Source organism: Hylobates moloch, unplaced genomic scaffold (genome assembly GCF_009828535.3).
Source record: "Hylobates moloch isolate HMO894 unplaced genomic scaffold, HMol_V3 SCAFFOLD_9, whole genome shotgun sequence".
NCBI lineage: Eukaryota > Metazoa > Chordata > Mammalia > Primates > Hylobatidae > Hylobates > Hylobates moloch.
This window is the reverse complement of record NW_026652284.1, coordinates 74277065-74291898: the sequence shown is the minus strand read 5'-3', so window position 1 is coordinate 74291898 and position 14834 is coordinate 74277065. Positions and strand designations below refer to the sequence as shown.

The 14834-nt window shown below is 43.8% G+C and overlaps 1 protein-coding gene across 2 annotated transcripts in view; it reads left to right on the top strand.

Moving 5' to 3' along the window:
• The window catches only part of CDH17 (cadherin 17), a 76399-nt gene that overhangs the window by 35209 nt on the left and 26356 nt on the right, over nucleotides 1-14834 (top strand). For both annotated transcript variants that reach the window (XM_058444517.1, XM_058444518.1), the window contains 3 exons: nucleotides 3419-3634; nucleotides 7257-7333; nucleotides 9262-9453. In XM_058444517.1, the coding sequence (XP_058300500.1) occupies nucleotides 3419-3634; nucleotides 7257-7333; nucleotides 9262-9453 (485 nt within the window). The remainder of the gene's footprint in view (nucleotides 1-3418; nucleotides 3635-7256; nucleotides 7334-9261; nucleotides 9454-14834) is intronic.

Sequence of the window (14834 nt, the reverse complement as noted above, 5' to 3'; positions counted from 1 at the left end):
GGTGCCGTGTGGGCTGCCTTTTGTCAGTGTGTTCTGTGTCACTGTGTTCTGTGCAGGTCCTCTCTCTTTCATTTTTTCAACTCTTGCCACAACAGGAAGAGTTAATGCCAGCTTGAAGGATTTCAGTTCATTATAAGGAAGAATCTTCTCACAGTCACAGTTGTGTAACAATAGCCAACAAACACGTGTGCCATCACCTTCTTGGGAAATCTGGGATGGTCTGTGACACTGAATAAAGGTGGAAAATCTTTGACAACCTTTCTTGACCTGGACATGACACTTCAAGCCTCTTTTACATTGGGCCAAACATATAGTCCATTTGTTACCTATTTCTGCAAAACAGATTGCCCTAAAGCTTGGCAGCTTAAAACAACAAGCATGTATTATGTCACAGTTTCTGTAAGTCGGGAATCTGGGTGAAGTTCAGCTGGGTACCTCTAATTCAGAGAGTTCTGAGAGGGAGGGAAAGAGTACGGCAGAGCAGGAAAGGACAGGCATCAGTCTTTCTATGGCCTAATCTTGGAAGTGATCCCATCACTTTTGCCATTAGAAACAAGTCGCTAGGCCCAGCCTGCACTCAACAGGATGGGGTTATGAAAAAGCACAAATACCAGGAGATGGGGGTTGCTGGGAGCCCTTTTAGAGGCTCCTACCTCATCTGGGAAGAGTATAGTGCTGGTTTTCTGAGACTGAAGAAGTCATTGGTAGAATAAATTTTGAAGGGGCTCAGTTTGCTATTTGCCTCTCTAAAGGTGAGAATTTATTTTGTAAAAATATTTCAGAGTCTTTAGTGGACCAAGAATTCTTATAAATCAACTGAGTATATTCTATATATGTAACATGAAAGAGGTACAAGACAATGCTCCTGCCTCGTGGGGACTTACTGTCTAGCCTAGCTGATAGGACATGAGTAGGTGGAAATATACACAAATAAAACCTTGATAAAATACTGAATTAGGCCAGGTGCAGTGGCTCATGCCTGTAAATCCCACCCAGCACTTTGGGAGGCCAAGATGAGCAGATCACTTGAGGCCAGGAGTTCAAGACCAGCCTGGCCAACATGGCGAAACCCTGTCTCTACTAAAAAAAAAAAAAAAAAAAAAAAAAAAAAACTACAAAAATTATCCAGGTGTGGTGGTGCATGCCTGTAATCCTAACTACTTGAGAGGCTTAGGCACCAGAATTGCTTGGACCTGGGAGGTAGAGATTGCAGTGAGCCGAGATCATGCCACTGCACTCCAGCGCAACAGAGTGAGACTCCATCTCAAAAAAAAAAAAATATATATATATATATATATTCCCCAGTGTATTTACATTCTCCTGTTCGGTATCTTGTGGGACTCATGTCTCCAAGTCTTAGCAACACTAACATTTATTCTTGAATTCCACTTGCCACTGAGTCTTATGTATTCATACAGAAAATTTAGACTCTCATAAAAGCCCCATCTCCCTAAATATTTCTGCATATTTCCAAGAGATGCTACGTATACTCCTGTATCAGTTTGAGCTCCACTTGTTCCTGGCCTCAGTCACTCAGAGATATGGTTTTCCTTTCACTTCCGACTGATCCACAAGGTCCTCTGCTCCCAGTAAGGGGTGTCCTCTGATGCCAGGAGTCCTCATGGTGCCTCTGGTAGCATGGAGGTTTCCTGTGAGTGAGAGGAGGACAGTGTCCTGGGTTTCTTGCTCACTTGCTGAGGGGATAGGGGTATAGCAGGGCTGCTGAGACACCAAAGGACCACAGAATTTAGTAAGATGCTCTTTCATTCCAGCACACAGATACTTTTCTTGAAAGGGCATATGCACGCCATATGCACTAGAAACATATTCTCTTCTGTCCTATTCCTTCTGATGGTCCCTGCATGCAGCCCATGAGACACATCTGCATGTGTCCAGCTCTACTGTAGACAAAACATAGGTACTTTCTTTTTCCTCCCCCAACCCAAAACCAAAAAACCTCTAAATTTCCATATGTGTCAGTGGATGCAAACTGTGTGAGCGGATGAGGGAGGGGGTGTAACTCCACAAATGGGATGAATTCAAGTTTGAGCTCCTACGTGGGATTCTTGCTACATATAAAGAGACCCACAATTCCCACCTCCCAGAGTAGGATGGTCTGGAACCTGTCGGAACTTGCCCAGAGCTGGGTGCAGAACCGAGTCATAGCCACTGGCTTGTAGAACTCCCTGGACTGAAACCCTCACGGGAATAAAATACTTAGGACCACAAACTACTGCACGGCGGAGAGGATCCTGCCTGGTCCCTGCCCTGTGTTATCTTTGGAGTAGAGTCGGTTTCTGCAATTGTTCCATGAAGTTGCTTAGAGGCAATCTAGGGTTGGCTTCTCTTTGTTTAGCGATACCATTTGCCATGTGTATTAGTATCCTAGGGCTACAGCAACAAATCACCACCGACTTGGTGACTTAAAACAACAGAAATCTGTTCTCTCCTAGTCCTGGAGGCTGGAAGTCTGAAATCAAGGTGCTTGCAGAGCCGCGTTCCCTCCAGAGTCTCAAGGGGAGAATGTTTCCTTGCTCTTCTGGCTTCTGTTGGCGTCTAGTGTTCCCTGGCTACTTGTGGCAGCCTATCTCCAACTTCTGGCTTCCTCCTCCAGATCATTTCCTCCTCTGTGTGCATCTTGGTGTTTCCTTTCTTAGAGGTGCACCTGTCACTGAATTTAGGGCTGCCTTTAAATCCAGGATGATTTCATCTCCAGAGCCTTAACCAGTGACATCTGTGAAGGCCCTATTTGCAAATGAGTCCCATGCTCAGGTTCTGGTAGACATGAAGTTTTGGGAGGGAGCACTAGGTGTTGCAGCCTGAATGTGTCCCCCGTGCCCCCCAAATTATATGCTGAGGTCATAACCTTCTGTTCTAGGCTACATCTTCCCCCTTCCCCAGATTCATAGGGTGAAGTTCTAACCCCTAGTACCTCAGAATATGTCTATATTTGGAGATAAGGTTTTTAAAGAGGTAATGAAGGTAAAATGTCCTTACAGTGGGCCCTAATCCAGTATGACTGGTATCCTTATAAGAGGAAATGTGGACATAGGGAGGTTCAGAAGGAAGGTGCTGTGAAGGCACCGGAAGGAAAAGACAGCTACCCACAAGCCTAGGAGAAGCTTCGGAAGAAACCAACCCCAGCAACACCTTGATCGCAGACTTCTGGCCTCCAGAACTGTGAGAAAATAAGTCTCTGTTGTTTAATCCATGATACTTAATGACAGCCCTGGCTGACAAATACACTATTCAACCATTACATGGTAGGATGAGAAGAACCAAAATAAATCTAAGAACATTTGTCTGCTATCCAAAGTTATTCATGGTGTTTTCTAGGAATGTGCTTATTTAGTGAAACTATTTTAATAGATTATGTGGAGCCTGTAATGGTGGGTTTTTCTTCTTTCCTTCCTCATAGGTAACAGTATTGGGACACTTACTGCACATGACAGGGATGAAGAAAATACTGTCAACAGTTTTTTAAACTACATCATTGTGGAGCAAACTCCCAAACTTCCCATGGATGGACTCTTCCTAATCCAAACTTATGCTGGAATGTTACAGTTAGCTAAACAGTCCTTGAAGAAGCAAGATACTCCTCAGTACAACTTAACGATAGAGGTATCTGACAAAGGTTAGTATCACATCCACCATCTTGAGTACAAATCAGTGTTTTCCTTCTAGCTATGACTTATTTGCCTGCTCTAATGTCCGGTATGTCATAGAGTGATGCCATTTAAACATTCTTTGCTTCCTTTGTGAAACACACATAACAGAGAGATAGCTGGTTGAACATTGTAAAGGCCAGAGCTGCAGCTCAGGCACCATTGTTGTGTTGGTCTGGGTCCTATGAGAAGCAGATGCCAAAAGGAGATTAAATGTACAAGGATTTTATTGGGGGGAGCCTGTGAGAAAAAATTGCGGAAGGGCACAAAGAAGGCTGGGAGAGTCATCAGACCAAAATATAAGCCTGATGCCTGATGCTGAGTGAAGGGGAGATGGAGAAGGAAGGCTGGTGGGAATGTCCTAGATTAGAACAGTCTGAGGAAAGCTCAGCACAGCTGTTGGGGAGTCTAAAGGTGGCTGTCAAAGGAATTCATTGTCTTTGAAAATGAGCTTTACAATTGCTGCTTCTCTCGGTCACTGGCTGTGGACAGTCCAGGGGAGGTGAGGTCCCAGTGTGAATGTGGTAATAGATTCCAGAGCACAGCAGTGGGGCTGTTGTCAATTAACGTCCCTGTTGTTGGAGGTCTGCCAGGCATATTCTGCAGACCATGATCACAAACAGCAAAACTAATTGTATTTCCCAATTCTTGCTTTCAGACTGAAAGGGCTCTACTGTAGGGAAGTGGAGGAGAAGCGCATCTTTCGGGAAGTTCTGTCTTATCATCAGCTTCTAGTTGGCTGTTTGACAGTATCAGGAGACATTCTTCCCTATACTCCTTATACAATTGCAGAGCAAGTGGTTCTTAATCTCTGTTGGGTCCCAGGAGCCTTTGAGAATCTGATAAAAACTATGCATTCTCAGTCAACTGAGAATTGAGTTTATTTGAATTTGTTTAACACACATTGTTAAACAAATATGCACAGACACACAAAATACCTGGATTCAAAGAGAGACTCATTTCAAGGGCACTCAGACTCCTAGAAGTTCCTTTGAGTTAACTCGTACTGAATCTTCGATTACCATATAATTCAGTAATTGTTCTGCTGGCAGGCACGGATGACACAGGTCTGGAGAACAAACAAGAAACGTTTGTTTGTGCTTCATTTCACATTGTGCTTCGTGTTTCTCTCCTTTACAGGGATATTGAGATACTAGGCAGAAGCCAGGTTTAGTAGGGCCCTAATGTGGAATGTTTGAAACCCAATAATTTGACAAATATTAAGGCCCTAATATTTGTCTAGCATTATTGTAAGAGATAGAACAGACGTACATATAATAAATCTTCTCTATCCATGACGAGCTAACAATTTCACACTATCAGCAGTCCATTCTTTCAGCAGTTATTCCGCATTTACCTATTTGAGGCACCATGCAAGGTATTGGGGAGACATAGATGATTCTGTCCTCAGGGAGCACTCATTCTGGTAGAGGAAATGGACTCGTGAGTCAGTAAATTGCAAGGAACCGCACAAGGTAGCCCATGGAGGAAATAAGTGACTCAGTGGAGGGAGAGAACAGGTACAGCTTTCTGGAAGAGGTGTCTCTGAGCTGGGCTTCGAAGGATGAATATGACAAGTTACAAAATCATGTAGGGCTTATGGGAGAGTGGGAATCCATGTGGAAATGCATGAGGACCTGGAGCAATTTCAAGATAGAGTTTAAAGTGGCAATCAGATTACAAATTGTTTATTTGCATGAGTACATCTATAGAAAATATGGACCAGATTATAAAATATGTTCAAATACGTGTGTGTTGATATAACTAAACATTCAACTGTGCGCTACAGAAAACTAGAGACTAGGCTATAATTAACACAGTTTTAAGTAAAACCAGGGAAGGCCTTTTACCCAGAAAGGCCCACTGCTGGCCAAACGAGGTGTGTGCAGAGCAGTGAGCCAGTGGGTTCAGGGTCTGGGACCACTCCAATCTTCAGTCATTCTTGTTGTCTACAAACGCTCTGAGGACCAGCCTTAACTTCAATCAATATCCACTTGGTTGTAATTGGAGTGTTAATAGATTCTGTCCCTGGGATCACGTCCAGTGCATTGAGCACCAGCTCTAGAGTTAAACTACCTGGGAATATTAGTCAGGATCCCAGCAGGAAGTGGAGGCTTCCCTTAAAGAGTTTAAAGAAGGGATTGTTTGCAATGGTTGTGGGCAGGGTTAAGGGAAACCAACAGGAGGTGTGAAGCACAGTGAGCAGCATTTTCTGCCCTAAAACCGGAAGGATCTAGGGAAGGGAGCATCCCCCAAAGGAGCAAGGCCTGTGCCTGTCACTAGAAGAGGGCTGTTGGCAACGGGGGTGTGACACCCCCAGCCACGCTCTTCCTGTCCTCCCTCCAGTCTCTTGCCAGGCCTCCCACTGGCAGAACCTAACTGTTACCCTCAGGGTGAGGATGTACATTGATGCAGTTCATAAGGTCAGTCCCTTGGGCTACAGAGCACAGAGGAATGGATGGTGGCTGCAGAGGGCAAAGGAGCCTCTGGGTTTGAATCCTGGCTCCATCACTAGTTAGTTGTGTGACCCTGGTCAGGTTACCTGAACTTCTCTATTCCCTGGCTTCCTCATCTGTTAATTAAATGGGAATGACAGTAGCACCTACATCATGAAGTTATCATGAAGACAAATGAGTAACTCGGGTAAACAATACAGTTGCTGGTATATAGAGGCCACTAACAATTGTACTGTGATGAAAACATCGGTTCTGTTATTGACATTTTACAGATAAACTGAGTGAGGCACCCAAGCTCTCACATATATGCTAAGTGGCAGAGCCCAAACAGTGAATTCCAAGCCCAGAGTCTTAACCATTATACAGTGCAGTGCACCATGGTTAGATCAACGGCAACCCAACAAAGAACCTGTCATTTTATGTCTTGTTCTCTCTCCCCGAGGCATCCTGCCCCACCTGCACCCCACACACATCTGGAATCTAGCTGAAGCTGCTGTGTGCCTAGGTCTTGGAATTGTGAAACCCATCCCTGAAAACCTGGGTGATTTCTCCAGGGTTCCAGGAGCTACCTCTGTCCCCACCTTGCTTCCTGCAGGCTGGGTAGCCAGACTCTTGTGAACAGGCCAATTATGCCAGTTCCTCCCTTACTTAGAGAGAAGAGAGCAGGCCCTTGAACCGCCCCATCATAGTAGTCAGAGCAGATGTAGGTTGGATGTGTTCAGAGAAGGAGACAGCCACTGGGATGCTCAGAGAAGGCTTTCTGGAAGGACAGTTTTGCTCTGGACTTTGAAGATTACATAAGTTTCACTAGTTAGAAAAAGACTGCTTCACAAAAAAGCCATCCTGTTCAGGAACAAACCTTACCTAACTTTACTTAGGAGGACAGCAGGTGGACAGCAATGAAAAACCTAGAAAAATCTCTCTTAGATCTGTCTTTAGCCACCCTGCCCCACACTTGGTGACCACTTTGGTACAGGTGGGAAGCAGAGAACCCACTCTCTGCACAAATTGCATGTCAATTGCAAAATTGTGGCTATGGCTGTCACTTCACTTGCCAAATATTTTCTTGCGGATTTCTGATATTAATGCATGATTTTCAATGAAAATTTCTATGACATATGACTTTGGTTTTCAGATTTCAAGACCCTTTGTTTTGTGCAAATCAACGTTATTGATATCAATGATCAGATCCCCATCTTTGAAAAATCAGATGTGAGTAGTTTTTGTTATTTGTTTTTTCTTTACTTTGTTCATTTTACTTGACCCTTTCTTTTGGGATAAAGACACAGACAGTAGCTAGGAAAAGTGCCAGACTTAGCAGATAATCTTGGTCAGTGCACCAATAACCCAGATGCCATCTTCAGTGGAAATCTTTGGGGAACAATAACGTTTACTATTATAGGTGTCTGGGAACATTCGTTTATAAACTCCTGCCAATAGCTCATTTATTCCAAGGGCTGCTTAAAAGCAACCACCACAATCTTTGTCAAATTGAAAAAAGTTGAATGGCGGCTTGCAGTTTGTCATTATATATTTTTGTGTATTAGGACAATAAATAGATTTACTGCTAGGTCTCAAGCATTTTTAGCCAAAAATTTAATATTTGGAATATTGGCAATTTAATTTGTAATAATTGGGTAAGAGCAAGGGAGAAGAAAAAATTAATCTCTGACTTAAGCCAAAGAAAAGTGTGCCCAAGACATTTGAGAGAATTAGAACTGGACAGAAAGAAAAAAGTCAATTTAGAACCTCAAGAAAAATGCAAATTACTATTTTCTTGTCATTGGTAGGGCGTTCAGACTTGGTGATGACTTTATCATTGTTTCCCTTAGGAGGGAAGTCCCTATTTATTTTGAAGGAGCAAGACGCCTATTTGACTAGACTGTTATGTCATTTTTGAAGTCAGTTATGAGGCAGCCCAGAGCCCTGTGATGATGTTCATAAATCAAAATAGGGACAAGGCTGCAACAAAGAAGGGAATTGATTTATGAGGGGGGATGGGGTGGGAAGAGGTGTGCGTGGGTATGTCTTGTATAACAGGCACTGAGGTTCAGCAGGCATCAAATAACCCATTTCTTCTCAGCCTCCATTCTCTTGGGCATTTGATCCTTTCCTAACTTTGTGACCTCCTTGCCTTTTATCGAGACAGTGTTTTTTAGATTGAGGGCAAGAATCCTGCATTTGAGGTCTCAGAGCTTAAATACTTATCTGGCTACAGAGAGAGTGAACCTGCTTCTTTCAATGCTGTGGTCCTCTCTTCTGAGCCCTACTTATAACCTTCTTTAGGATCACGATGCCAAGAGAGATGATCTGGGGGATTTTTAGCGGAGTGGGAGATGGTCTAGGCCAGTGTTCAAGAGCACAGGCTTTGGAGTTGCACAAACATGGCTTTGAATCCCAATCCTTTTGACCCACTAGCTGTGTGACCCTTGGTGGGTTTTACTTCTCCAAGCCTTTGCTCCTCATAAGTGGAGATGGTAACCTAACTACTCTGTAAGGTGTTTTGTTGCTTTTCTTTACTGAGCACTTACTATGTGCCAAGAATTTAGGAGCTTTACATGCATTGTCTCCCTTAATGCCCACAGCAAACATGAAGTAGGTTCTATTACTATTGTCTCCATTGGACAGATGATGAAACTGACACTTAAAGAAGTGAAGTAACTTGCTTCAAGCCACTCAACTAATAAGAAGCAAGCCTACAATTCATATTCAGGCTGTTTAACTCTAAAGTTCAAGCTTTTAATCAACCTCTATTCATTGGTTGATTGAAGAATTAATTAAATAAGATATATAAAGTGCCTACCACCTGATAGATACTCAATACATGGTGGCTATTTATATCATTACTACTACAATAATTAAGTTACTAAACAAATTGGATATGGGAGGGGGAACTTGTTTTAGAATCCTACCAGTAGCTCTCTGAGATATTGCGTTCTTTGGTACAATGGATATCAGCTCATGAGTATGACTGATGTTAAAATCAACTGCAATATATTCATCAATAGGAAAAAACATGCCCCAGGAAGATTGATGCAAACTATGACTTGTGTCTATTCTGAAACCAGAGAGATAAGTTCGTCCTTTGGCTTTGATGACAGCAGACCTACTCATTGTTTCCTTCTCCATTTTCTCCTTAGTATGGAAACCTGACTCTTGCTGAAGACACAAGCGTTGGGTCCACCATCTTAACCATCCAGGCCACTGATGCTGATGAGCCATTTACTGGGAGTTCTAAAATTCTGTATCATATCATAAAGGGAGACAGTGAGGGACGCCTGGGGGTTGACACAGATCCCCATACCAACACCGGATATGTCATAATTAAAAAGGTAAATAGCCCATTTATTTAATATAATTTGTCTTTGTCTGTGGGTTAATTTACTAATGACAGTGTGAGGATCTATAAGCAGAGGTGATGTATTAGCAGCCACCTCTCAGGTATGGTGATGGGTTCCTGGATTCCTGGATTCCTCTTAGTCGTTCCTGTCTTCCTGACGGACGGAAAGTCAGGATTCTAGACCTGGCTCTGCCGCTAGCTAGCCAAGTAACTTTTGCAGGGAGGTAATGTCACATAAAATATATAAAATGCAGGATGAACAATTTTTTAGTATAAGTGTGTTCCATGCAATATTTGGGACACACTTATACTAAAAACTTGTTTGTTATTTATCTGAACTTCAAATCGAACTTGGTGTTCTATGCTTTTATTTGCTATTTGCTAAATCTCGCAAGGTTGTTAGGGTCCGGGAGTGGCACTCAGGGCCTCGCTTTCACTTCCCCCTTTGCAAATGTGAGGAGTTGGGTTGGATGACCCCATTGGTCTTTTAGGCTGTAAACCCTTTATTCTAATGTGCCAGGCAGAGATACCTCTTGAATAGTGAAACTGCTGGGTCTCCTTCCAAGCAGTTTAACAGACAAGTTTCTTTTTAATCCCCCTCCCCGCTGCTTTACTTTCACCTTTTACTGTATTGCTAAGCCCACAGGCTCTCATTCTGTCTCTCCCTCTGTAAGGACTGGATAATCTGGAGTCAAAGTCTTAGTTACCTTGGTTCCTGTCTCTTTGTACAAGATTCTCCCAACCCCTCCCTCAATCTACTCCTGTCCCCTGCCGTGTATACCTGAATCTTGACTATTTTGTCTGTGGCTGCCTCATCTGTGTTTGGAGCATGTCATGAGTTTACCAGATGACTCAATTGGAAGTGGCACTCAATGCCATCCAATGTACTTACGGTTAAGATACTTTCCTAGGAAAGAGAGTGAAACTTCACTGTTAAAAAGGGCCAGAGAGAATCTGCAAGGGTGGCTAATTGTTTAAGATTTGCAGTGCAGTGTGCTGGAGGCTGCAAAAGAAAGCTCTGGAGTACAGTTTTGAGCCAGAATAAAAGAAAACTGAAAGAGGCTAAAAATGAAGACAAAATAGAATAATTTCACAGAAAATGGACAGAAGCACAGAGAAAAAAGCACTAGTGCTGAAGCAAGCCCTGGGACAGAGCCTTGGAATTCTGATCCCATTGTTACCAAACATTCCAGCTTGAACCAAGGGCCCTGCTGCATTTCAGCAGAGAGGTTGCTGTGGACCAGCTCAAAGCCTTAGCCTTGTGTGCGAGTCTGACATTTGGAAAAGGTACCATGACAACCTCCCCTTGTGCTCACAGCAGTCTACCTGGAGAGAGAATACCCCAGAAAGAAAGGATAAAGGAAAGGGCAGTTTTTAGAGCTTGCAGTGGGTTGGTGTGTTCCTTTCCAGGTGATGGGGGCAGCTTTCTTTTATCCTTTTGCAGGACCAGAGCTCTCTAGGAATCTAAGGGAAGATAGAGGCCTATCCATCCCAGTATGAACAAGGCCCATATGTCACCTTTTTTTGAACAGTGGTTTAACTTGGCCATTTGTGGTTAATGGGCCCTTTTAGGGAGATGTTGGCACCTATCTCAATGATTAGCTGTGGGTGAGAGCTGTAAGTGTCCTCCCTCACAACCTGACACAAGAGGTATGCTACAGTAGAGTAGGCCTCTGATCAAACTATTTGTCACATCCTTACTTTATATGTGGTTCCATTTCAAGTGTCTATTTTGTCTCCTGGCATATATTAGAGGTTCAATAAATATTGCTTGACTTAATGAATAAATGAATTCTGTCCCATATACAATTATGAACAAGCAGACACATAAGTGATCATCCAACCTGTGCTTTAGGCCTGTGACATCCCAGCTCTCTGTCCCTTGGGCACTGTGATAACTATCCTTGAGCAAGTGGATTTGTTCAACCATCCAGAGGCAGGCGATAACTGGCAGAACAGAACTGAGCCCTGGAATTCTGCAGGGTATGATCTGCTGGCCAGGCCAGATATCTATACTCCTGTTCACAATGACTAAGGGATACACTATACTTTTAACCAAACAGCACATCTTTTTTTTGAGACAGGTGCAGTGCCGCAGTCATAGCTCATTGCAGCCTCAACCTCCTGGGCTTGAGCAATCCTCCCACCTCAGCCTCCTGAGTAGCTGGGACCACAGGCGTGTGCCACCACACCCAGCTAATTTTTTATTTTTGTAGAGATGGGGTCTCCTTATGTTGCCCAGGCTGGTCTTGAACTCCTGGGCTCAAGTGATCCACCTGCCTCAGCCTCCCAAAGTGCTGGGATTACAGGTGTTTGAGCCACTGTGCTTGGCCCCAAGTGTATATCTTGGACGCCACTCATATCACCGAGAAAATTTATGTGTAAGATCACTTTGCTAATTATAACAAACCTTCTAGTTCTGATTGAGATAGTGTTGGCTGAAGGACTATCATAGCTACCTCTGGGATATAGATCTCAGATTAGGTTCTTTCAGATGCTAAGCAACAACCAACCCTGGGCTGTGGATTCTTGATTAGGATACACCAAATGTTAGCCAATTCCCCACTAGGATATAGAATAAAAATATAACAAATGTATGTAGCCATACTATTTGTTATTGAAGTGTTTTATGGACTATATAATTTGGTTTTTTATGTATGGCTTTGTCTTCTAAGTCCTTGCCTATTAAGCCATCAAGGGACTACCACTGTTCTGAACCACTGTGTTAATAATTTTTAAAAGTTTCAGTTTGTTAATCACAATTATATCATTAACAGTTTATCTGAATTACAAATGTGCTAATCACAGGTAAAATTCACCGAGGGACTCATACGTGGCAACTACAGTTTGTTTGCATAAACTCTCTTGCTTCTCCCACTGATTCTGAGGGAGGCAGAAATTCAGGCCCACAGCAAGGTACAGTCAGGCCTTCTGGTGATGGCAGAGCCGGGAACTTGACCCCAGGCCTCCAGCTCCTCTCAGGAAATAATTTCTGTGAGTCCTGGTGTTGCCACTTACTAGCTTGTGGCCTTGACCAGATGATGTAACCTCTCAGGCCCCAGTTTTCCAATCTGTAAAAATGGGTAAAATGGTAGCACCTTTCTAGAAGGATGTTGAAGAATTAAATGCAAAAGTATGTATATAGTTCCTAACACAGCATCCAGCAGGTTGCAAACTTAAACATGTGGCATCACTTGATTCTAATTAATTAGAGCTAGGATTCTACCTGTGGACAGGTATGCTCTCCCCTGTTGCCTAAGGGCGCCAATCTTGCCTAATTCAAGAGTCAAATTGTGCATACTGAGGACTGCGGCCTCAGCCTCTCAAGGGGAAAGCCTGGAAATGAGTATTTTGGCAAGTGCCCAAAGCAATCCTTCAGATTAAACAACTGTCAGAAATGCTCCCTGCTCTGTATTTACTGCTGCCCAAGCTCCAGCCTCTCGTGTGGTTGGTTATCATGCTCTTGGGGCCAAACATGTGTCATGAGCAGGAAAGCTATTTCTTTGAGCCCTGCCTGGCTCAACAATAAGTCTCCTGAGATCCTGTTTCTTGAAATTCAGGGTTCTGCCTTATTTTCACTTGCAAATTTTGTCACTTCTCTACTATGGCTGATCCTTTTGAATTCTCAGTTCGTTAGCTATTTTTAACCTGACCAAATGTCATCTGGAAAAGTAATGTGCACACTTTGATATCATCAGTGATCACTAGTGAAAATGGTAAATATCCCAGTCTCAACCCCTCTCCTTCAGCATTTTCTTTGCCTCCAGGTTGAATCTAAATCACTAGGTTTGACCTTTCAGGCAGTTGTATGCACTAAAGGAATCGTGGTATGAGCAGGTTTTTTCAGTTAACTTGAATATGTCTTGCCAGATGGGACTGAGGCCATTCCAAGAGGCAGTGACAGGTCTCTTGACTTGGCCTCTCAGTCATGGCCCCATGTCATGAAACACAATGCACATGGCCGGACAAGGCTTGTTCTTGGCTCAGCTCTGCTGATTACCGTTTGCTAATTTAGCATCTTCCATTTATAATGATTTCCCCAGAAGATTTGGTTTGATGTTTTTCCAGGTGTGGAAGTTATGTGGATAGAATCCTCAACGGCAGGCTGCTGTTTTTCATTCATTCTTCCATCCAGTGTTTAGGGAACACTGACACTGCCTTATAGCTAGTCTTCCTGCCCCCGTGTGGATCACCTCGAATCCATCCCCCAGGCAGCTGCTCCTGGAGTTATTTTTCTAAGACACAGATATGACCTTGTTAGTCAAGGAAGAATTTCCAGCTCCTCAGCTCGCCATACAGTCTTCTCCTTCCACTCTCAGCCTTGCACATTCTCCTCTGGTAATACAGGCTGCTTCTCATTTGCACACACACTGTCTCATTTCTTTAAACCATTGTCTCTGGGGCCACAGTGATAGCATGAGGAAAAGCCAGGGAGGGTGCTTAGGACCTGCTTGGTGGTGAGGATGGATGCACGTGCTCTGTCTGAGCATAGGGACAACTGTGCTGCCTGCCTGGGCCCGGACTTTGCTGGACTGGATAGGAACAGAGAACTGTGTCCTTTGTCCCCATCACAGGCTCATTCTGGGGGCTGCTGCCTTCCTACTTGGTCTACTAGGCTTTTATCTCAACTGGACAGTTCTGTCATCCCCTGAGACTGGGAGTGGGTCCTGTGAGTCAGAAACTCCAGCTTGTTCTCCCCGCCTCCACTTCAGGGGGAGAAGCCCTAATTGAACCGTGCACCACCTGACGTGTATTGGACCACGTCACGAGGTCAACGAGGGCCAGGCCCTGCAGACAGTGGGTGCTTATCACTATGAACAACCTCTTTTTTCACACTTAGCTGGCTTACATGATTTTATCTCTTATATATTTGAACGAATTTCAATTGATTCTTCTATCTCAACCCTGAGTCTTCACACACAGTTCCCACCCTTCCACGTGAAAAATTGTCCCACAGCACTTATGAACTAGAGAGTGAGTCGTGATGGTGTGGGTTGGTGCATGCATGGGGGAAAGGGGGTTCTGGAAGGTGGGGATGTTCTCCAGAATCTCCTCTCCATGGAGGCCCTCAAGAACCAGGCCTTTCTGGTCTTTGTATTTCCTGACCAGCCCACTGTGGGCACCGTGTGTCAGGGAAGAGATGAGAAGCAAAGATGAATATGACGCAGTTCTTCCTCTCATGGAGCTTAGGGTCAGTGAAGATCTAAAATGCATCAACACTTAGATGTATTAGGTGCTATGAGACTGCAGAGGATGTGCAACTTGTCAGTTTGAGGATGGAATGTAGGGACCAGGAAGCCGACACGGAGAAGACAGCAGTAAGCCCACTCCTGAAGAGGAGGAGTACTCTTGGGTAGCCCTGTTAAATTCTGC